Source organism: Rhinoraja longicauda, chromosome 1 (assembly GCF_053455715.1).
Source record: "Rhinoraja longicauda isolate Sanriku21f chromosome 1, sRhiLon1.1, whole genome shotgun sequence".
Taxonomy (NCBI): domain Eukaryota; kingdom Metazoa; phylum Chordata; class Chondrichthyes; order Rajiformes; family Arhynchobatidae; genus Rhinoraja; species Rhinoraja longicauda.
The window spans coordinates 91,867,923-91,892,866 of NC_135953.1; the positions used below are offsets into that span (position 1 = coordinate 91,867,923).

The 24,944-nt window shown below is 41.2% G+C and overlaps 1 protein-coding gene across 1 annotated transcript; it reads left to right on the forward strand.

Moving 5' to 3' along the window:
* ndnf (neuron-derived neurotrophic factor) lies at positions 1 to 24,177 on the forward strand. The gene is made up of 4 exons (XM_078411274.1): positions 1 to 375; positions 16,737 to 16,931; positions 19,375 to 19,499; positions 22,301 to 24,177. The coding sequence occupies exons 1-4, from the start codon at positions 356 to 358 to the stop codon at positions 23,704 to 23,706; spliced, it is 1,746 nt and encodes a 581-aa protein (XP_078267400.1). The 5' UTR covers positions 1 to 355; the 3' UTR covers positions 23,707 to 24,177.
* The last annotated feature ends 767 nt before the right edge of the window (positions 24,178 to 24,944 follow it).

Here is a 24,944-nt window from a genome sequence, read left to right on the forward strand (position 1 = left end):
GGAGTTGGAGCCCAACTTCTGTTCACTCGCACCTCTGTCGCGGGGACTACACAGTGTTGCGGGAAGCAGCACAGTGAGACAGCCAGAGCCTAAACAGATGCTGCTCATGCTCGCACATCGCCTGCAAGCACTCAGCCTTTAATCCGCAACTCCCAGACTAGGCTGTACGGAATTTGGAAGAGAACAACACAGAAAGCTGCATTGGACAGACAAGGATAGTTTCACTCTGGCAACCCTCCAGGTCCTGATTGCATCCAACTAGCACCAGCCTTGCTTGCCTTTACGCTCCCTCAAAATAAGTGTGGAATCTTAAGCGAGGGAAAATAAACTGGACTAACAAAATTCGAAGTTTGCAATGCAAATGATTGCGTCAAGGTAAGAAGTACTGTCTCTTCCCTCAACTACCCTCCCACCCTCAAAGAAATCGCAGGGCAAAATAAAATTAACTATGGAATTCTCTTGAGATCCGTCAAAGATCTTGTGTCTTATATTGCTTTAAAAGTAGTTGGGTGCATGTTATCGATTACCGTAATGTATGGACCGTTGTATTCAGTCCAGGCGATGCACTTGTTATATAAACCAAAGGGTGCAGAATAACGCCCCTCGTTTCTGTGAACGGACCTTCACACTTCTTCGTGGCCGTAAGCAATCAATTTTATCCCAGCTAACTTTCTCGGAAAATCTTTCGCTTTTACTTTGAGGTCAAATTAGGGGAAGAAACATAGCAGTCGTTTTAAGGACTTTTAAAACCTCAATATTTACTGATGTAGAACAGGTTAGGTGTTTTTGATTTGTGCGTGGATGCATAAAGGGATAAGGGGACAATTGCCTTTAGTTGAAATTGCGCTGCACAAAATTCAATCAGAAAGGTTATTGGACGATAAAAACATAAAGTGCTGGGAACACTCAGCGGGTCATGCAGCATCTGTGGAAAGAGAAGCGGCTTTAACGTCGATTTCATTGATGCTGCCTGACCCGCTGAGTGTTTCCAGTATTTTCTCTTTTCAGATTTTCAATACATGCGTCTTTTTCTCATGTTATTAGGAAAGTTGTTTCCAATAAATCCCGCACGGGTGTCTGATTATTGTTACTCATTTCTAAAGGGCTGATATCCGTTGCCCATACCTTGTTAGACATCAATCCGGTGAAGAGTCCCGACCCGAATAGTCACCTATCCATGTTTTCCAGAGGTGCTGCCTGACCTGCTGAGTTACTCCAGCACTCTTGTGTCTTTTTTTTGGTAAACCAGCATCCACACTTCTTTGTTTCTACATAAATGTGTCAGTAGTGGGTAACTCAGGGAAGTTTCGAATTTGCCAGATGTTCCAGAAATGAGGAGCCTTGTTTTTGGTTTGAATGCCGCGGAGAAAGGAATCACATTTCTGGCGTACATCTTTGGTTCATGTATAAACTTTTCGTGTAGAATCGAAACGCGACTTCAATCAAAACAAAGCACTCGAGTAACTCGGTGGGTCAGGCTGCATCTGTGCATGAAATGCACAGACCCTTAAGAAGGGTCCCGACCCGAAACGTTGCCTATCCATTTCTCCCAGAAATGCTGCCTGGCCGGCTGTTACTCCAGCACTTTGTGTTTTATTCAAGATTCAAGCATCTGCAGTTCCATGTGTCTCGGGATTTCATTCAACACTAGCAAACGAGACAATCGCGGCTGTGTCATTTGGCCGGAGAGAGGGCGACGTTGCCTATAATTTCGTGTCCACCGTAAATATTCGTGAAGGTGAAGTTGTTTCTTTTTGTACGAATCGACGATTTCGCTTCCATTGCTACACACACTGTTGGACGAAACTCAGTATTGTCAGGAAACCCGTTCTCACCACAGCGCCGATCACGCTAACTTACTTCAGCAAAACCTTCTGGGAGGTTATTAGGCTGCAATCAAAAATCGAAGTTGCATTGGTATCAAAGTACAGAAAGAGACAGATTAGTTGGTAGCCGCCGGTACAAGTGATTGCAAGGGTTTAGCCCAGGCTTCCTCCACCCCTCGCCTTCCCAGCCGGATACACGGGCAGTTATATCCACACCCCAGTCCCAGGAAAGCGGGCTTAGTTAGACTGGGGTGATTCAGTCAAAGTCCGGTAAAGCACAGGCGCGATCCCATTTTAACTTTTAGTCCGAAGACAGGGTCCGATATGTTCTCAGCATTTCACCCGGACATGCGGGAAGAAGCAACCTTCCCCTTTCTTATCTGAGTTCGCGCAGGGCTGGCTTAACAGACACCAGGCTCAGCTGCCACAGAAAGCGCCTCTCCGAGCGCTCGACTATCCGTTTCATCATTTGTCCTTTCTTATCTTACTCTTCTTGCGACGGCTTGAACTCGTCGAGTCCTGTCCGGTTCACTTTTCTACTCACCTTCCTGCTTTTTAAAACAATAACTTTTGTCGGTTTGAAGAAATGCTTGTATCAACTGTATGCGCAAGATCCACTTTTTTTGTTCAAAATCCATTGGTGCAAAGCGCAGATTGGTGCGCCTCATGACACCAGGATTTTAACCCTTTAATGGCATTGCTATAAAGACTCAACACACATGTTCAGTATTAGAAACTTCAAGTTCCAGGTATCATCAGTAATGAAAACTTACAGTAATTAATCATCTACTGAAAAGCCAAAGAGCCTGTGGTTTATGTTTGTGAAATACTTAGTCTCTTGCCACAGTAGTAGTAAATAGCGTGATATAAAACTGTTGCTAAAGCTGCCGCCAGCCGGCGATATCCCCGTCAGTGTGGATGGCTGATCTGGAACTCATTAATAAATACGATTTAAGAGGATTCAAATTCCCAATTAACCCCCAGAGGAAACTGATCTTACTGCAACGCCCATTTAAAGCATACAAATAGTACTGTTCTAGCATGTCTTTGTTGTGTCTGGTTTTCTAAACGAGGGTGCCTTGGCCAAGTTATTTTGAAGACGGAGTTTGTTTTGAAAACAATTGTACTCTACAGCATCTCGAGTTTAAAATCTCACAAATGTAATCATCCTAAAATCAGAAACATCATTTCACAAAAGCACGCTAGCCAAATCTATCTGAAGGAGTTGCTAATGACTTACAGAAAAGATCAGTGCAAATCCACAGTGTGCACAGCCGGCGACGTGGGGTCACCCTGAGAGGAAGTGGTCGGACATTGCGTGAAAACCTTTCCGAAATATATGGAACCTTCTTACAGTGTAGGTGTAGACCCGGGTTCACACAACTGGACAGGAAAGGGCAAATGGCCTTAATGTACACTTTTAAAACATCTTTCTTGAGATCAAAATAAATCGCGATGACTTATTTTGCAGATTAGAGCTCGTTACTTTAATCAACTCGTTTGTGGCTAACTTTCAAACGGACATGAGTAAAGCAATAATGGGCGTCTTGCAGCGTAATCTGATCTCCGATTCTCCTTAAAACAATGTGCGAGTTGACCGCAGCATAAATCAAAGCAGAATCCCCGTCTCCTTTTGTGCAGAGTGCAACATAACGGGCCACAAGGATGATTCCATCATTTAGCATGCTTCCCTTCGTCGCCGCACTTGTGACGGCAAAGCACCATTTACTCCGTATTTCATTAGATTACAGATCCATTTACATTAACTTTGAACTTGACGCCATCATTGAACGTTTCTAAATATTTTAGAATCTGGTTAATTCACACTGACTGTCGTACTCGTCTTTTTATGAGTAAACATATCAATATCAGCGCTAACCATTTCCTGGAATCATACCATCTAGCATTTTAATAGTAACACTTTTGAAAAAGAAACAGATGTGAATAGTTATATTTTGTACACTTTAATGAAGATTTCATGTGGAACTAGATTAAGTGGATTTTTAAAGAAAATATCGGATTTCCCGTCTTATGTTAAGTTTAGAACGCAACTTCAATTGATCCTGAACATGTCATGAAATCCTTAACTTCCTATGCAGGGGTTTGGACATACTGGGATCAAACAATTTATTGTTCAGGAGCCAGATTCCAACGCTATATACACACGGAGAAATCTGTTTCTAAATCCCTGGACCCTTCACTTTGTGTCCTTGTAATGAAAACAGCGTTTAACCTGTCACATCTGTCATTGGAAAAGAAGTGGACCATTTAGCACTAATCATCTGTTCCACCATTCAATGTAATTATGGCCTTTGCTCCATATTCCTAATGTCTTGCCTTTATTAACAATTGAGGTAGTTGTAATTGAAGTTTACACAGCAGAATTGCAGATTTCTATCACCCATTGCATGTAATGGCAGTTCTAATTTGTAGACTGTGTCTCAACCATCCCTCCTGATAGGTCCATCTCCAGCTACCATCCACTCCTGCCTCCCCACACTGCTTACCTCAGGCATATTCCTCAAGCAACATGTGTAGCATGTCCTTTATCTACCAAATCTATTCTTGAAGGCATCAGTCAAAATACTCTAATTATTTACTTCCAGACAATATAAATGAATTGAATGCTAACAGTTAAAATGCAGGTTTTGACCATTTTCTGCATCAATTTGTTGGCCTTGCACATGGACCCCAACCAAGTCTCCCATTTCCCTTTCCCCTGACTCAATCTGAAGAAGGGTGTCAACCAGAAACGTCACCAATTCCTTTTCTCCAGAGATGCTGCCTGATCTTCTGAGTTACTCCAGCTTTTTGTGTCTATCTCCCCTGACATACGCTATTTACATCTTTTTACCAATTATATCACATTTGATCTGTCATTTGTCAGTAATATACATGTACTTAAATTAACAAAACATTTTTATTTCAAATTCCCATACAAATCTTAATACTTGTAATTTTTATGTTTCCATTCTTCTTAAATGCAACCTAATGTATTCCATTGCCATTCTTAAATAGGTATCTCGTTATCCCAGCATCTAAACCATTAATACATCTGCAGAGTAGCTGAGGCTCCAAAATGACCTTTGATGGACACCACTGGTTCAGATCCTGTCAATTGGCAGAACCTGTCAATTATCCCTCTAGCCTTCTGTCATATAGCTACATTCCTAACCAGGTCAACATTCTTCCTTCAACATAATAACTTTCAACTACCTAACAGTCACTCATAAGGGACATTATCAAATGCTGTCTGCAAGTTTAAATTTTAGAAAAATATATGGACATTCCCTTTTGAAGCACGAGCTCCCCCTTACAGATCCAGGTTAACTTCTTCTAATCAGCTAAAAAATTTCAAGGTGTTCTGTCCTTAATTATAGACTTCAGTAGTTTCCTGATAACAGATGTTAAGAAATAGGTGTAGAATTTCTTAGTTTCACTCACTCATATTTCCCAAATATGCAATGTTCTCACTGACCTTTAAAACTCTAGAATAGAAACCGTCTGGTCCTGGGTACTTATATTTCTTTGGTTTAATTACAGTACTGCTTTTTGATTTATGTTAATTTTGTGGAAAGCCCCATCCTTAATTCAACATTAGTGTGCCTGGGATGTCTGGCATACCATCCACCCTGCTACTGAAAATGCAGACACTAATATTTATTTGATATATGTCTCAATTCTTTCCTTTTCATTTATATCACTGCAGTTAGTTTTCAAATGGCCACATTTGACAAGCTTATTTTCTCCCAAAACAATTGTATATTTATTTTACTGATTTAAAAAAAAAATCTTAAATGTTTATCTTCATACTTTAGAAGTAATTGTCATGTTTGGTAACTGTTTCTTGTTCTTTATATGAGTTTCATTCATTAGGGTCTGTGCTTTTGTTTTGCTTTTCATTTTTTACTTTACATTTTATGACTTCCTCAGCTGCTTTGTTGTATCACTTGCCCCTTTCTGGTAAAATTTGGTTCTGTATCATTTTGGTTCTTTTTGAACACTCCCATGGATCCTCTCTCAATTTGTCCTGTCTATGTGGCATGGCTATGTTTCATCATGTTGAAATCAGGCTTACCTAAATATAGAATCTAAGTAGCTGCCTCATTTGATTCAGCAGGCTCTGTGGTAAATGTGATTTCACGGATAGACAAAGAAAACAAACCGGGTTAACCCAAGGAACAGAGGTGGAGGTTCATAAATAACAGTAGCCTTGAAAACAAGCACTTGCCAGCAGACCCAATTGTTCAAAGAAGTGTAACTTTGTTTCTTGCTCTGCTTTGCTCTGTTAATTAGTTTAATTGGAGACTCTCACACTATCTTTGATCGGACTTTACTGGCTTTATCTTGCACTAAACGTTATTCATGTTATTCCTTTTCTCATGTATCTATGCACAGTGGATGGCTCGATTGTAATCATGTATTGTCTTTCCGCTGACAGGTTAGCATGCAACAAAAACTTTTCATGTACCTCGGCACACGTGACAATAAACCAAACTCAATTCAACTCCTTATCGTGTACATCTGCTTCTCACATATCTATGATCTCAGTTAGATATACATCTGCTCATATTTCCATGGCGTTGTTCTCTCCATTTCAGGTCCTCTCCCACCTTCACTGTTTCAATCTATTTGGTCCTCTGTTTTGTTTTTTCCATCTTGGTATGTTTTCCTTTAAGATCACTCCCAATACTCCTGCTTGCTTGATGTTCTGTCCCATATTCCACAACATCTGCCTTAAGTCATGATCACTGCATCTTCGTTCCATGCTTTCTCTGTTTCTGATTCTGCCACCTTTGGTTTATTATTTTCTTCCAAAAGTATGTGAGGCCATTCAGCCCCTCCAATTAGACCATGTTTGACCAATAGCATCAACTCAACTTAGTCATCTTGCTTCATATTTAACCAACAAATAAAATAAACCCGTGGCTCTTAGTCGTTATATTTCTCCCATCTTTATGTCTTGCAGCCATGTGCGTAATAATTTATATTGCATTATAATTAAAGGGTTGAAACTTTTGTTTCACTCAGTTTTGCTCAATTTTCACTACTCATCCGGAGGCCAAAACCTCTGTACCGTGTTCTCATTTTAAGATGGTCTTTTATTCCTGTCACATATTACGAAGACCATCATCGTGCCCCAAGCAGCCCCTTCAACAATAGTCAATAGTCAATTTATTTGTCACAAACACATAAATGTGCAGTGAAATGAAAGATTACCCACAGTCCAACAATAAGAGCAATAAAAATAAGCAATAAAAATATGCAATAACACATACAATCATAAACCAACACCAAACAAAAGAAACATCCATCACAGTGAGTCTCCTCCAGTCACCTCCTCACTGTGATGGGAGGCCAGAATGTATTTTCTCCATTTCTCATGATAATCTATATTCCCTTTCACCTGGATGAAGAACTAGGGAAGTCCCAGCAGTCGCATCAGTGCCGGCCATATCTGCATGTGGTCAGTCGTTTACAAACATTTATAAAGTGCCTCTAACCAACTTGATAAACAAACCATCAAACATTGGCAAGAGCCGCAGGAAGAGATTAAAATGACAAATGACCAAACACTTGAACAAGTATGTTTGGGGCAATGACTCAACGGCGATTGTAATTTCATCTACAATTCAACACAGACACAATAACCAATCGTTTCAACGGATACCCCATCATAATTCTCAGTGAGATTACGCCTGGGACCCGTTTATCAAATAGCCAAAATTCGGAGAGAGTTTAAAATAACAACCGATCCATATAGGTAAGTTTCTCTTATTCCATCATAGAGTGGCAGTCGAGGGATTTGGAGGGTAAGCTTTACCGTTTGCATTTGCGAAGGGAATTCGAAACGGGAACCTTAAATCCCTGAAATTTTCTCGGATTCCTGATATTTTCTTTTGTTTATTTAACTATAGTGGCGCATAAAAGGCAGAACAAAGCTACAATTCCGAATTGCTCTGCCTTGTAATTTTCTGTCCATCCTTCCCAATCGTTCCGCTCCCTGCCCTTTCATAAAACATTGCGCTCTATCCGTTCCAGATGCCGGGATTTAAACAAACCCTCGTGTTTTCGGCAATGTAACATTTCCAGGTTTCGTCTCGATTGCATTCGTGCAAAATGTGACAGCAGGATTTGTGCATAATTTATTCCAAGACGACCGAATGCTAATAGTTGGAGTGTGTAGGGGGGAACAGGCTGGTGGGGATAGTGCAGTGTGATGGAAGAACTAAGAGGATAGTACGGGATGTGGGAGGGAAGGGGGTATATATAGTGCGAGGAGGTGGGTGGGTGAACTGGGGATAGCGCGCCTTGGTGGATAGGAGGGATAGTGCGGGATGGTGGATGGGAGAACAGGGGGGTGGGGAGGATTAGGGGGGTAGTGAGAGGTAGGATGGGTGAGAGGGCGGAGGGAATAGTGCGAGGTGGTGGGTGGAAGAACTGAGAGGAAAGTGCGGGATGGTCGGAGGATTAGGGGAGGGGGTGGGGTAATGCGGGTGGTGGGTGGGATGGCGGGGGAGGATTGGGGGGAATGGTGCGGGATGATGGGTGGGTGGGTGGGTGGAAGGGTGGTGGGAGAATATCAGGGGGTTAGTGCGGGGTGGTGGGTGAGAGGACGGGGAGGGTGGGATGCGGTGGTGAAACTATAGTGTGGGAGGGGGGTGGTGGGGCTAACGGTGGGGCGGGGGAGTTGAGATGGAAAGGTTGGCGGGCACGACGTGAGGAATAGGAGGGGGATTTGGGGTAAAGTGGATCGCGAGAGTTAAATATTTTCCGGACCCAAACACAAACGTCCACTAACTGGATCGGCACCCACTCTTTCTAAACACATGAGCATTACCAACACCTAAAGGCTGCAGCCAGGAGAACTGTAACCGCGAACCCACTGGCAGAGAGGATCTGCAAATTAAAGCAGTAACAGTGATGTGGGTAGAGACGGAGATGGGGCTGGGGAGAGCGGGCTGTTGCTGTAACCCAATACCTCGCTTAACAGCCCACAACTGATCAGCTTCGGCTCTCGGTGTCAATAATAATGCTCCCCGAAGCGCGACCGTGCAGCTTTAAAGAGGAACAGTCTCGCTCATGTGCCAGTTGTGATTATATCGGCGGCGCTGCCGTGACAAGCGCGGTTCCTATCAATAAATTAGAACTTGTAAAATTCAAACCCAAATCATAACATCCATCCGGTCAATCCGCAACCAAAATAATAGACGTTTAACTCTAGAAATGATTGAACGATACATCTCCTGATTAAAAAAATAATTACACATCGCTTCTTGAGGTCATGCAAGCCATTAAAATCAATCTAAAGAATGACCAGAGGTGTCGGAGTGGCCGCTTCAACTCGATTAATGAAAGAGAAATGGGTGTAGACTCCAGCAGCGGGCTCAGCGCTATTAATGAACCCCGATAATGGAAAACCGTTACAGCAAAGAGCTGTCAAGAAATATGTCTATTGAGGTCAAAAGGAGGCCAGACGTCTGAAACCTACACTAAATGATAAGTGTTCCTTGGACAATTGGCACCAGGGTGCAAGCAATACCTCCCATCACCAGTCATTGATCTAAAGAGAGAGAGGAATAACAATCATAAATACAATCAATATCTGGAAATAGAGGAGATATTTATTTGCCGGACGCGATGGATGGAACAGCCAGAGAATAATTCCAATCGGCAATTTGCGAACAGTCCCACCACGGGTACTGACCTGCGAGCTTGGTTTTCAGAAAGGTCACAGTAATGATCTCCTCAGTGTTAACATGAGATTACATACTTCATCTTAGAACGTGCCTCCTCCCCCCACCCCTTGTCTACCCAGTCCCAAGTCTATTACGACCGAATCGCTTTCAATGCATTGGAGCCTCGGCAATAAATCACCAGGTACCAGGACCGCAGTGGAGAAAACTATACAAAAAAATATTTTTTTCTTTGACTAATTTCTCATGGGAGCCCAGTTACACCATCAAAGTTTTTGTTTGGTACACTGTAAGCGTTTAATGTGCATCTTTATATCCGCGTACTCCTCCGGATTACATTTACATTTATGACTATCTAAAAGCAGTTACTCGCATTTTGAAACTTAATCTGATACAAATTTATCAATGTACGTTAAGAACAGTAATTAAAAGGATTGGCGGATCGAGAGATCCTAAATGGAGGACAGAGAGGTAAACAAGTATAAATATCGCGGAAGAGAATTGCAGATTTTGGTGCTCAGATAGCTTGAGGCAGAGATTGAAGGTGGAGTGATTGAAGATGGGATGGTTAAAAAAAGAGAAGCATCGGAGGAATACAGTGACCTGAGTGTTACAGTGCTGGTCGAGGTTTACAGAGACAGCATGAGAATAACGTGAAGGGCAAAAAGATGATGTTCAAATCAAGATATCGCTGGATCATTAGCCAATGGAAGCTTTGAACATGATGCAGAAGAGGTTTGCCAGACTGCTGCCTGGATTGGGGGTATTAGCTACAAGGAGAGGTTGGACAAACTTCGATGGCTTTCTCTGGAACATTGGGAAGTTCAGGGGAGAGCTGATGGAAGTATATCAAATTATGAGAGGCATAGATTGGGTCGGAACCTTTCTTCCACAATGGACATTTCAAAGACTAGAGGGCATAGCTTTAAGATGAGAGGGGCTAAGTTTAAAAGAGATGTGCAGGCCATTTGTTTTTTGACAGAGACTGGTGTGTACCTGGAACCACCTGCCAAGATGGTGACAGGTACTGGTGGTGACAGGTACGATTGACACATAGATATGCAGGGAATAGAGGAATATGGACCACCTGCAGGCAGAGGGGATGTTTAACTGGGCATCTTGTTGGACTCGGACATTATGAGTCGAAGGGCCTGCTCCTGTGCTGCACTGTTATATGTACACTAGCAGGCAGAGATAATGGCTGAATGGGATTTGTTGAAATGAAACATATACGTGGTAGAACTTTGAATGAGATCATGTTCATGAGGCTGCAAGATGAGAAGTCAGACTGGAAATCAAAACAGTCAAGTCTAACGGTGACGTGAGTATGGATGAGCAAGTATATGATGACACTAGAGACTGCAGATGCTGCAATCTGAAGCAAACTGAAAACAAGCTCCGAGCTGAACTCAATGGGTCAGGCAGCATCTGTGGATGCAAAGGAACAGTCAACCTTTCAGTATAAGAAAATAACTGCAGATGCTGGTACAAATCAAAGGTATTTATTCACAAAGTGCTGGAGTAACTCAGCAGGTCGGGCAGCATCTCGGGAGAGAAGGAATGGGTGACGTTTCGGGTCGAGACCCTTCTTCAGACTGAAGTCAACCTTTCAGGTCAAGATTCTACATCAGGACTGATATAGATTGTGAGTCGTCCATTCTTGTTGCAAATGACAATAGACAATAGGTGCAGGAGTTGGCCATTCGGCCCTTCGAGCCAGCAACACCATTCCATGTGATCACAGCTGACCATTCTCAATCAGTACCCCGTTCCTGCCTTCTTCCCATACCCCCTGACTCCGCTATCCTTAAGAGCTCTATCTAGCTCTATTTTGAATGCATTCAGAGAATTGGCCTCCACTGCCTTCTGAGGCAGAGAATTCCACAGATTTACAACTCTCTGACTGAAAAAGGTTTTCCTCATCTCCGTTCTAAATGGCCTACCCCTTATTCTTAAACTGTGGCCCCTGGTTCTGGACTCCCCCAACATTGGGAACATGTTTCCTGCCTCTAACGTGTCTAACCCCTTAATAATCTTATATGTTTCGATAAGATCCCCTCTCATCCTTGTGAATTCCAGTGTATACAAGCCTAGTCGCTCCAGTCTTTTAACATATGACAGTCCTGCAATTCTGGGAATTAACCTAGTAAACCTACGCTGCACGCCCTCAATAGCAAGAATATCCTTCCTCAAATTTGGAGACCAAAACTGCACACAGTACTCCAGGTGCGGTCTCACTAGGGCCCTGTACAACTGCAGAAGGGCCTCTTTGCTCCTATACTCAACTCCTCTTGTTATGAAGGCCAACATCCCATTGGCTTTCTTCACTGCCTGCTGTACCTGCATGCTTCCTTTCAGTAACTGATGCACTAGGACACCCAGATCTCGTTGTACGTCCCCTTTTCCTAACTTGACACCATTCAGATAATAATCTGCCTTCCTATTCGTACCTCACACTTATTCACATTAAACTGCATCTGCCATGCATCCGCCCACTCACACAACCTGTCCAAGTCACCCTGCAACCTCATAGCATCTTCCTCACAGTTCACACTACCACCCAGCATTGTATCATCTGCAAATTTGCTAATGGTACTTTTAATCCCTTCATCCAAGTCATTAATGTATATTGTAAATAGCTACGGTCCCAGCACCGAGCCTTGCGGTACCCCACTAGTCACTGCCTGCCATTCTGCTGCCAAGGGGATTTTGTTTGCAGAGGCAACTCAGTGGAACAGGGAGCATATATGGAGAGAAGGAATGAGTGACGTTTCGGGTCGAGACCCTACTTTAGACCCATCACCCATTCCTTCTCTCCAGAGATGTTGCCTGTCCCGCGGAGTTACTCCAGCATCTTCTGTCTATCTTCGATGTAAACCAGCATCATCTGTTCCTTCCGACAAAGGGGATTTTATTTTTGTTTGGCAAGCACCATGCTCCATTGGATCCATCGAAATAGAATCATTTCCTTTGGTCGGTCTTTAAATGTTCCCTTTGCATGCAACAGTATGGTTTAGACCTATTTATTTTATCTGAGGTAATCCAAACATCTAAGCTATCATGGTTCCAATGTCTGGCATATTACCCATTCTTAGAATCTCGATATCCAGATACTTTTGTCATCAATGCACGTTCATGGATGACCGTGAATAACTTCTGTGCTCGCATTTTACTCTTGTGAAGAACTTGTAAGGTTTTCCTGTATTCGTGGGTTAGAGAAGGTAGGTGTTGCTTGCACTTGTACAATCCAGTATTCCTTGACAGAGGTTGAATTGAATTGCAGGACGAATTCAAAATGCCACGACTGAATTGCGGATGAAATGGACTAAATTATGACAAATGAATATCGACATTTTTATTGTCATTGCACTGCAAATGTCGCTCAGCATATCCGTTTCTGAGAGGAGAAGGTTAAACTGCATATCGTTAAAGCAATGTAAATCTGATTCGGATAGTGTGTTATGCCGCCCATTGAGAACCAGCTTCTGTCTTTCCTCAGCTGCCAGCCACCATTCTGAGCCAGCAAGAACAGGGCAGGGTGGCACCAGCTGCTGATCCGAAGTGGCTGGTGGGTTCCTGCACTCCATCTCACAACTGGGTCAGGGAAGTCAACGCCCCAACTCTTGGCCCGGTTCACTCATTCCCTACTGATTGCTCGTTGTGGAGACGCGGGCTGACTCCCTGAAACCTCTGAAGGTGGTCGACGATATTTCCCCTTCTCTGGTGGTCGCTGGCAATGTGCTTCGATCCTTCTGCACTTTTATGACCACGGCCTCTGTGCTTCCTCTGGCTGCTTTGGGGATTGGGCTTCCGGGTCAGAGAGGCAGGACATGGGAGAACCAGTGTATGAGGGAGTGTGCGGAACACACTCAGCAATGATAGATGGCCTGCAAAAAATATAGTGATTAATACCTAATAATGGGAACCTGCAAAATCACTATTTAATTCACTATTCTATTTACTTCAGCCGTCCTTCAGCATCCAAGATGCCTCGCTTCCACTGACACAGACCAAGTACAGACAAACGTACTCTGACTATTGGCCATGAAGAGTCACATAATCTTTCATAACCCTTCCGTTCAGCTCTCCTCCTTCACCCACCCTCTTTTTCATTCCTTTACCCTTTCTCACTGTTTCCCCACTTGTTGGTCCTCCTCAATCGTAGATCCTCCAACCCCCTTTATCCTTTTGCTCACCTTATGCCCTCTTCATTCACTTCTTGACTCTCAAGTACCCATGCTGCCGTCAAGGTTCCAGAATCTCCAGTTGCTGGCTACTGGTTCTCTTTCAAAGATTGCTACAGCTCGCCTGCTTCAGGGCTTGCTCCTCAGTTAAGAACCCCAACCACACCCAGACCTGTCCCCTGCATTAGCGCCGCAAGAAATCTACAGCCCAGACCAACTTCGCCCCTACAAAAAAGTACTCGGGAATCTTTGGTTCAGGTTTGGTCAGCCTGCTATCGGATGTCATTAAGTTGGAAGGAATGTAGTGAAGATTTAGAGGATATTGCCAGTACTTGAGGGGCTGAGCTATAGGGAGAGGTTGGTCAGGCTAGGACTTTATTCTTTGGAGTGCAGGAGGCTGAGCAGTAATATAGGGGTGTTTACAATCATGAGGGGAACAGACAGGGTGAATTCAGAGTCTTTTACCCAGGGTCAAAAACAAATAGACATATGTTGAAGTTGAGAAGGGCAGGATTTCATACAAACTTGAGGAGCAACTTTTTCACTCAGAGCATGGTGGGTTTATGGAACAAGCTGCCAGAGGAGGTAGTTGCAGATACCAAAACAATATTTAAAAGACACTTGGACAGATACATGGATAGGAAACGTTTGGAGGCAAATGTGCCAAACGCAGGTAAATGGGACTAGCGTAGATGGGACACCTTGATCGGCATGAACGAATTAGGCCAAAGGGCTTGTTTCTGTGCTGTATGACTATATTCTTCACCACTATCAGTCCAGACTTGGGTTTGATCCTAATCTCCAGTGTTATCTGCATGGAGTTTGTATGTTCTTCCTGTTATCACCCAAGTTTCCTCTGGATGCTCCCTTTTTCTTTTATAAGCCAAAATATGTATAAATCAATTAAAAAAAAAAAAATCTTAGTTATTTTGTTAAGTTATTGGTTTAGTTATTGCTTTTAACTTTAATCTGTGTTAGAAATTGTTTATTTAAGTACAAACCGTGCAAGTACAAAGTGTATAAGAAGATAACTGCAGATGCTGGTACAAATCGAAGGTATTTATTCACAAAATGCTGGAGTAACTCAGCAGGTCAGGCAGCATCTCGGGAGAGAAGGAATGGGTGACGTTTCGGGCGAAACGTCACCCATTCTTTCTCTCCCGAGATGCTGCCTGACCTGCTGAGTTACTCCAGCATTTTGTGAACAAGTACAAAGTGTTAACGTTCTAACCTTGTGCCTCTGGTGGGGAGTCCTCTTGCTGAGCGCGCTTACCAAACATTGCATCACTTTCCACCAATTCTTATCTGTTGAACGTGGCAGAAGAGCTGCTAGATTCACTCAGCAGGCTCTTCACTGGCAACGCCAAGCTGGAATATTTGCAACTTATTCTATGGACTGAGACTGAGAATTTATGAGGCAGGCAGTTTTTAAAACTTTATTTTCCTGTTGGATGTACTGAGAGGCAGGGGTGCAGTGCTGCCGGTGCTCACCGGAGCGCCACTCTGGCACCTCCGTAAAAGAAGATCCAAAGTAAACAGCGGGGAATTTAACAGCGGCCGCTCCGGCACCAGTGGCAGCTCTGGCACCTAAAAAATTAGTACTGCATCACTGCTGAGAGGTGCGTTGGCAAATAGACATGCAAGGTGGGTTGAGACCACTGAAAAGCACTGTCTAATGCTGGCTCTCACCCCCTCCCCCCCCCCACACACACACAGGAACACCGGAGATGGTGACTGGGGAGTAGCCAAATATATTCACAGTTTTTAAATGCTGACCAATTGGTTACAAATTTAAGTGTTAAACTTTACTTTCCTGGATAAAAGTCTTACTCAAAATTGAGAAATATCAAACCAATTACCAACTGTGCTCATAAACTCCTTATTTTAAAGGAAAGTTCTTTACATTCTGATGATAAAGTGAACAATATATTCACTTGTGATGAGGTGAGAGCCAACCTATCAGTTATCAGGTCATCTTGTTTTTTTATATAATTCCTGTGTTCCATCATTCCGCTTTGAGTATTCCGTGCACGCAGAATTGTACAAGAATCCCTTGGGCAATAACTTCCTCAAAATGATCAGTTTTTAATTGTAAATCATGGAAGGAATTTCCTTGGCAGCAGGAATAGAACCCGAAGGGTCAGGGAGGGCAATACTCCCTGGCAGCAGACCTTGCACCTTATTGACCTGCTTGTAATTCAAGTGAGAATTAATATTCCACTTACCCTATCCAGTCACAAAGCACCTTTCTATTATTATTTGTATTTTGTTGTAAATAAAATTGAAGAAAAGTGAAAGCAGTTATGGTGGAGAGCAAAAACAAAACAACTTAAAGAACATTTGATCATTTTTTGTGGTGCAGAATTTTTTTTCCATTTGATTTCTAGATTTAATACCTAACTTACTTCAACGTTATTTCCCCCAGATGCATTAAGTGACTATTTTTTTCTTCTTTTTCATATTTCATATTTCAGATACAGCGCGGAAACAGGCCTTTTCGGCCCACCAAGTCCGCGCCGCCCAGCGATCCCCGCACACTAACACTATTAACACTATCCTACACACACTAGGGACAATTTTTACATTTACCCAGTCAATTAACCTACTATGAGTACTTCATCTCAATTCATTCATTTTTCAGAGATGAGTCTATATTTTGAGTCTTGTCTATCTTTTATCTGCGGCATAATATAGCTGAATCCAATTTTCTTGTCCCCTTGTAACAAGGATCGTTGGACAGCAATTTCCTTTGCTTCTCCTTACTGCAATGCATCTACGGAGAATTAAGAAACCCTCCCGATGCATTTTCGAACGTCTTCCTGTCCAAATAGTTTAATTCCATACTTTCCATCATAGGAACTGAATGAGAGTAAAATAAGTCTGGTCTTTTTTCCTGAATTGAGTCACCTAATTTATCTCCTAGAAATATCAATGCAATTTTACGATCAAACAAAATGTAATCATAATGTTGTACTGTTTATTTTTAAATAATTTATATCTACCAGATAATTGTCCTTTTCGTGGTTTAGGATGATGTTAACTATATCCTGGATGGTGCTATCACTTGTCCTGTTAGCAACAAACTCGAGGACACAGAAGCTACCCACCAGAGATGAAGAACTATTCCAGATGCAGCTTCGAGACAAGTCTCTTTTTCATGATTCATCCATCATCCCAGATGGGGCTGAAATCAGCAGCTATCTGTTCAGGGATGCACCTAAAAGGTAATCTAGTCCATGATTTAAAGATTGGAAATAGAATCACTCAAAATCAGAGCAACAGAATTGGGATCCTGTAAAGGCTAAGAGCTCATAATATGTCCAGGTTTGGAGAATGCATTATCCATTATTCATGTTCATGCATCCTTTCATAAATAGGCATCACCAACATTATATTGCATTGTTTAGCATGATCCAAATTCACAATTTGCACCTCCAATTGCCCCCCAAAATGAACAAAATACTCAGAAAATAATTCCATACGACGTAATGGCATTTCTACAGAAATATCTCCTGATGTCTCAACACAATGGCTCAGATTGTGCTGCCTGAAGCCTGCTATTCAGTTTTGTTACTCAGATACCCAATAGTCCTGTACTTACCTTATTTGGATTTGGCACAGATTAGAAACATAGAAACATAGAAAATAGGTGCAGGAGTAGGCCATTCGGCCCTTCGAGCCTGCACCGCCATTCAATATGATCATGGCTGATCATCCAATTCAGTATCCCGTACCTGCCTTTTCTCCATACCCCCTGATCCCTTTAGCCACAAGTGCCACATCTAATTCCCTCTTAAATATAGCCAATGAACTGGCCTCAACTACCTTCTGTGGCAGAGAATTCCACAGATTCACCACTCTGTGTGTGAAAAAAAAAGTTCTCATCTCGGTCCTAAAAGACTTCCCCCTTATCCTTAAACTGTGACCCCTTGTTCTGGACTTCCCCAACATCGGGAACAATCTTCCTGCATCTAGCCTGTCCAACCCCTTAAGAATTTTGTAAGTTTCTATAAGAACGTCCCTCAATCTTCTAAATTCCAGCGGGTACAAGCCGAGTCTATATCCAGTCTTTCTTCATATGAAAGTCCTGCCATCCCAGGAATCAATCTGGTGAACCTTCTCTGTACTCCCTCTATGGCAAGAATGTCTTTCCTCAGATTAGGAGACCAAAACTGTACGCAATGATTGCATGACCAGGATCCCCAGCATTGGTGTGAGGAGTCTAAGTTTACACCCCGCCTCATTAATCCATGTAGATTGATGACATTGTTTTTCATGAATCTGTCCATAAGTTTAGATCTTCTGTATTCAGATGCATGCGTTGACTTCTGAGCTTATTGTGTGAAGGAATGCCGGTAGTTCACTGTGGAACCATTTGGGGACCTTTGAATTATCTTTAATTGGACTTTATCTTACACTAAATGTTGTGCCCTTTATCCTTTATCTTTACATTTCGGATGGCTTGATTGTAATCATGTATAGTCTTTTCTTTGACTGGAGAGCAGGCAACAAAAAAGCTTTACACTGTAATTCGGTTCATGTGACAATAATAAACTAAACTAAACTAAACTAAATATTTACCAGCAACATTCAGCCATTCAACATTTTATGGATGAAACCAGGTCAGATACGTTATTGAGGGCAGTTAGATGGAGAATATGCTTTTATGTCTGTGTTATATGTTGCCAAGAGCAGGGCTATAGATCATGCCCTGGACACCAGCCTGCACCAGGGGAGAGAAAGAAACTGAGCTAAGAAAGACACAAAATGCTGGAGTAACTCCTCAGGTCAGGCAGCATCTCTGAGAAAAGGAATAGGTGATGTTTTGGGACGAGACCCTTCTTCAGACTGAGAGTCAAGGGAGAGGAAAACTAGAGATATGAAAAGCTGCAAACAATCATTCATTTGCTCTTTGTACCTTTTCATATCTCTAGTTTCACTCTCCCCTGACTCTCAGTCTGACGAAGGGTCTCGACCTGAAACATCACCTATTCCTTTTCTCCAGAGGTGCTACCTGACCTGCTGAGTTACTCCGGTATTTTGTGTCTATCTTCGGTGTAAACCAGCATCTAATTCTTTCTAACACAAGAAACTGAGCTAATGCTGGTTCTAGTGGTAGAAAATTGTTACTGCAGAATAACTGAACTAGGAAATGTTTGAAAAATTATGGTGGACTTGAATGCTTTAATATTATCTTGAGGTTATTTATTCATTTATACTATTTACTGATAAATTACCTATACAAGACAATTATATACAACAATTAATTTATGGCACAAACTATTTGACAGCATATATTTTTATATTATCATTCTCTTCATGTATTCTTTCAATTTTTGGTGTAAAATACGCAACACTAAATTAGCTTTCCATGATATTGTTTGATTTTCACTTTTATTAAAATCAATGGAAGAAAAAATCAAGTAGTTACATAATATGTGATATCATTGGAAATTGCTCATTATCTACGATCACCAAAATTAAATCTGTACTGTGAATACAATAAACATATTAAATATTTTCTCGATTAACAATAAACTTCTATTCTTATAACCACATCCACGTTCAACGAAAAATATTGCTTACTAGTAAAATCTATCTTCTAGATGTTCTGTGATGTAAATAAATAAATGATTAAAACTAACTGCTCTTACTTTCAACTTGTAGATATTACTTTGTGGTCGAAGAAGATAATACACCCTTGTCAATTACCATCACGCCATGTGATGCCCCCTTAGAATGGAAGCTAACTCTTCAAGAACTTCCCGAGGAGTCAAGTGGAGAAGGTTCTGGTAAGCCAATAATGAGAAGACCAAAAGTAATTCCTCATCATGGTTAATTAGACATTCAACACCTTGCATGAAATCAAGCAGCTATATAATCTAATTGACGTCAACAAAGTTCAAAGTTATATATTCTTAAATAAAATGAGGAACTCTCATGTGAACACAACTTCATAAGATATAGAGTTCAGATGGATTATGACAAATATAAATCAGTCCTTTGATTTAAAAAAAATCATTTAGCAGCAATATATTTTTGGAATAGAATGTCGCCCATTGGACATAAAGTATAACTGATTTGGGGGATTTTACTAGATGACATATTTCATTTGCATTCAAAGCAAATTCATGAAAAGTACTTCTGTGTGAATAGAACTGACATGAACTGAATTTCTGTTTCAAAGAATATTTTATATATTTCATTTTTATGATAAATAATGTTAAATAAAATAGAATATAATATGAAATCAGTGGAGAAGCAGCTGAAATAGATAACTGGATTTATAACTCCATATGCTTGCTAGAACCGTTGGAGGAGAAATTCACACAAGAAGTTCAGAGATCAGCCTGAGTTTGACTGCAAATGTCCTAAACCTGTTGACAGATCAGAAAGCTGTTTAAGCCACAGGAATTTCAACCAGCTCCATTGCTGAGTTTGCCTGCAGGGTGGTGCACTTCCAATTTTGCGACCTCGATAGTTTTGGAAGAGTTCAGGCATAAGTGATTGTGACTTGAAATTCAAGCCTCTGACATAATTTGTCCAAATTAGGGTTGAGGTGAGTTTGAACAAACAGCCCACAAATTGCATCACTAATAGTAAATGAAACCATTTACTTGGATCATTTTAGGTCCAGGAAAATCGAAGTAGCAGGAATAATGATCTAATGTCTGCAGAATGGAAATAGGGTGACATAATTCCACTCATGCTTAGACTAAGCAAGTTTTCCAATTTATCCTCACTTGAAAAATAAACAGAACACAATTCTTAAATTCCAAACCAACAATTAGTCTTTGACCATGAAATGCATATTGCAGAAAATGAATAAAATATCACAATAAATGTTCTTGTCTCCATTTTCCACCTTGCTATTTAATGACGAATAGGCAAATTGAATGAGAGTCCAGTTGAAACATTCAAGTTAGTGTTTTGCACCTTTATAAGTAAATACATCTTAAGTGCAGAATGGAACATGTAGCAAATGTAAACATTTCTGTGGCATTGTGAACATTACCAAAGATGGATACACAACCTCGAACCTTTCTGAATAAACTTGACAACAATCTTAAAAATATTTGAAAATGCAATTTTTCCTTTGTTTTTATCTTTGAAATTTAAGTTAATATTTATCACAGCACTTCACACTAATCTACATAAGAATACCTTTTGACAAAAATATATTTGGAATTTCGAAGGAAAAGTGAGGGGTGAAGGAATGATGCTCATAACAGCTGCGAGCATTTAGGAAATAACTAGAAACTCAGATTATGAGAGATTGGTCTAAAAAGAGTCATGTTGAAGCTGTTGTCAATTGCTTCACATTGCATGGCTTTATCGGGGTGGGGGAGAGACTCGTTATTTAGAAAATGTTTTTCTTTTATTGTTCACTCTCTTAATTCAGCTGTAAGATTGAAATGTGAAATCCACATACACCTATTTTGGTATGTGATGGAATGTTGGATAGTTACCATTGATTTCTGAACCTGTGATTTGGTGTAAAATAGTTATCAGAATCATCTCATTCAAAGCCACTTTATGGAGCTGGATTGCACTCAGTCTGGGTCTCGCTGCCCTTGCCCTAGTAAGCACTTCACAGCAGCCTTGACCATTTGCAGCCTGGAGAGATTCATCATCTCCAGGATTTGCAGCTCCTACTGCCCCCACAAAGTGGAGCTGTCTGCAAGTGTCAACTTGGCCATGGGCAATGATCTTGAGCCATTGCCCCCAAGTTTGCCTTGAGTGCTTTAGCTTATGGTGTCAAAATGCCCTTTTAAATAAAAACTGTTTCTGAATGTGTCTGATAATTGATAAACACAAAGATTTTAAAAACATAAAATAGATTTAAATAATTAAATATTATTTTTTTTTTAAACAAAACGATAAACAGTATCTCAAAACACATTTATCTGACATAAATTAATTAAAACATCGGTATTAATTGGAGCAAATCAAAACATTTTCCTGCACTTACCTTTTCAGTACAGTTTGGTGATCCCATGAAATGATTGGGTTCCCGCTACCAGGCTGGTACAAAGCCAGGTGTGAACTCAGCAGTGTAGCAGTAGGTTAGATGTACCTCAATCAGGAACACACTGGGCGATGGAGCAGACCTCACAGGCTATTCCAAATTACTATCAAAAGCTATGTATGTTTTAGTCCACTACTATTCGAAGGGTCAAATATATAATAAAAGAAGAGTCTGAAGAAGGGTCCCAACCCAAACATCACATGTCCATATCTTCCAGTGATGCCATCTGACCTGCAGAGTTACTCCAGCACTTTGCGTTCCATGAAAAGAAAATCTGTAAACATATTGGTTGGCACATCACCAGAATGTTCTGGAGTTCTTCATTGCCATTACATTACTCTTGTTGTTAGTGTTGTTCGCTCCCATGGGCTTTTCACAGTATATTTGCAAAAACTATATGAAGATAAATAATCAATGAGAAAAAGCAAAAACTATATGAAGATAAATAATCAATGAGAAAAAGCCTTACTGACGGAGCTTCAATCTATTTCATGCCTGTCTATATTGTGATGAACAAATGTTACCGGCAGGTTTATATGAATTTATTTTGTTTTGTTACCTCAGGAGAACCAGAACCGCTGGAGCAACAGAAGCAAAGACAGCAAGTGTTGAATGAACTTGGCACCGATTTGTACTCCTACAAAGGCAATGATGTTGAATCATACCTAGCGTCAAATTCACCCTCTGGTTTGTACCGTTTGGAACTGATCTCAACAGAAAAAGATACAAATTTCAAAGTTTATGCAACCACCACTCCGGATTCAGATCAGCCTTATCCTGAGCTCCCCTATGACCCACGTGTGGACGTGACCTCCCTTGGACGTACAACTGTCACCTTGGCCTGGAAACCAAGTCCAACCATCTCACAGTTGAGGCAACCAGTCCAATATTGTGTGATCATTAACAAGGAGCACAACTTCAAAAGTCTTTGTGCAGTGGAAGCAAAACTAAATGCTGATGATGCCTTCATGACAGCACCCAAGCCTGGATTAGACTTTAGTCCTTTTGATTTTGCCTATTTTGGCTTTACTTCGGACAATGGCCCTCACAGAGAACGAAAGAACAGAGCCAAACCAGTTGCCCCACGCCTGTCACTGCATACGGCGAGAGCACGGAAGGTGGATCTTCAGCAGATCTGCATTGGCAACAAAAACATTTTCACCGTGTCAGGTCTGAAACCAGACACACAGTACTACTTTGACATTTTTGTAGTGAACACCAATTCAAACATGAGCACCGCCTATGTGGGAACCTTTGCAAAAACCAAGGAAGAGGCTAAGCAGAAGACAATTGAACTGAAGGATGGGAAAGTGACTGATGTGTTTATTAAAAGAAAAGGTGTCAAGTTCTTAAGGTTTGCTCCAGTCTCCTCCCATCAGAAGGTGATGCTATATGTCCACTCATGTCTGGATGCGGTCCAAATCCAGGTCAGAAGAGACGGGAAACTACTGCTTTCCCAGAACATGGAAGGTGTCCGTCAATTCCAACTAAGAGGTAAACCAAAAGCCAAGTACCTCATCAGGCTGAAAGGGAGCAAGAGAGGTGCTTCAATGCTGAAGATCCTGGCCACCAACAGGCCAAACAAGCAACCCTTCCCTTCCTTACCAGAAGACACACGCATAAAAGTCTTTGATAAGCTCCGCACATGCTCCTCAGTCACTGTGGCATGGCTTGGCACACAGGATCGAAACAAGTTTTGTGTTTATAGGAAGCTTGTGGAGAATAACTACAGTGAAGAGCAGAAGAAAAGAGAGCAGAACCAATGTATTGGACCTGACACCCGAAAAAAATCCGAGAAGGTGGTCTGCAAATATTTCCATAGTCATATCCTGCAGAAAGCAGTGACCACAGAGACAATCAGGGGGCTACAGCCAGGCAAATCATACCTTCTGGATGTTTATGTCATAGGGCATGGAGGACACTCTGTCAAGTACCAGAGCAAACTGGTCAAAACAAGGAGGTCTTGTTAGTATCTCCATGTATAAACTCAAAACATAATTGAACTCTGAACATTACTTCAGTAGAAGAAAATATACAGACTGACTACTTACACAGCTGAGATGTTGCAACATGTATTTGTACTATTTAGAAAGATATCAACTTGTATATTTATGTTTACATAATTCAGTAATTATTTGAAGAGACTAAGCCTGATGCACTCAGACAGTATCTGGCCTTTGCAATTGCATAACTGCAAGTCCCTTGTCATACCTGACGTTGATACAAGTGGTCCACAGGAGAACACTCGCGTACTGTCAGCCTCTTGTCCTCAACACTGCATGAATTGCATTTAAATTATTTCATCATCCCAAGCCGCTTAAACTAGCTGCCTTGTTAATCGTACATGCAATATAGGACATAGGAAATCTGTAAATTATTTTATAATAATGAAGTTCAGTCTTAAATGTCTATGTTTTTATGATTGTAAACTTTATGAATCATCTCCATTAAATACAATTCTAACTATCTGATTGCTCTTGTTGTGTTTCTGAAGTGTAGGTTGGGAAGAATGTTGTTTCTCCCTTAGACATGATTGACCAATCTTGTCAAATATTCCTGCATCTTACATGACATTTATTTGAACATCATTGTAAGAATTGATTTAAATATCATTCTTTGTTTCCTGTGACCTATAAAGTAACAAATTAGCAAATTAACATTAGGAAATAACATGGAGATCATGATTGCGAGCTACTCTCTGAATATGGTCAGAAGTGGAAGACTAATTAAACATTTAGCTGTAACGCACATAGCAGTCACATGCTTTTACAAAGAAAATGATAGAGCTCAAAGCCTGAGGAGCGAGGTCATGGCAACTAATGATGGAGCCCTTTCAATGATCGAGCAAAGACACAATGAATTGTGGCCTATATATCTTTGTGCACAACTCTATAATTCTAAGGAGTTTGGAAATCACAGAAATGCAGAAGAATTGAGTTAATGGGTTTGAACCCATGTAGGCAATTTTTTTTAAAAAGAGGCTTTAGTACTAATGGGAGTACTCATGTGTGTCTCATGTGCTTCTCATGTTTAATTAAATGTGAGGTTCATGGGACAAGGAGATTTGGGTGAATTGAGGATAGAAACATAGGTGCCATTCAGCTCTTTGAGCCAGCACCGCCATTCAATATGATTATGGCTGATCATCTCAGATCAGTACCCCAATCGTGCTTTTTCCCCATATCCCTTGATTCCTTTAGCCCTAAGA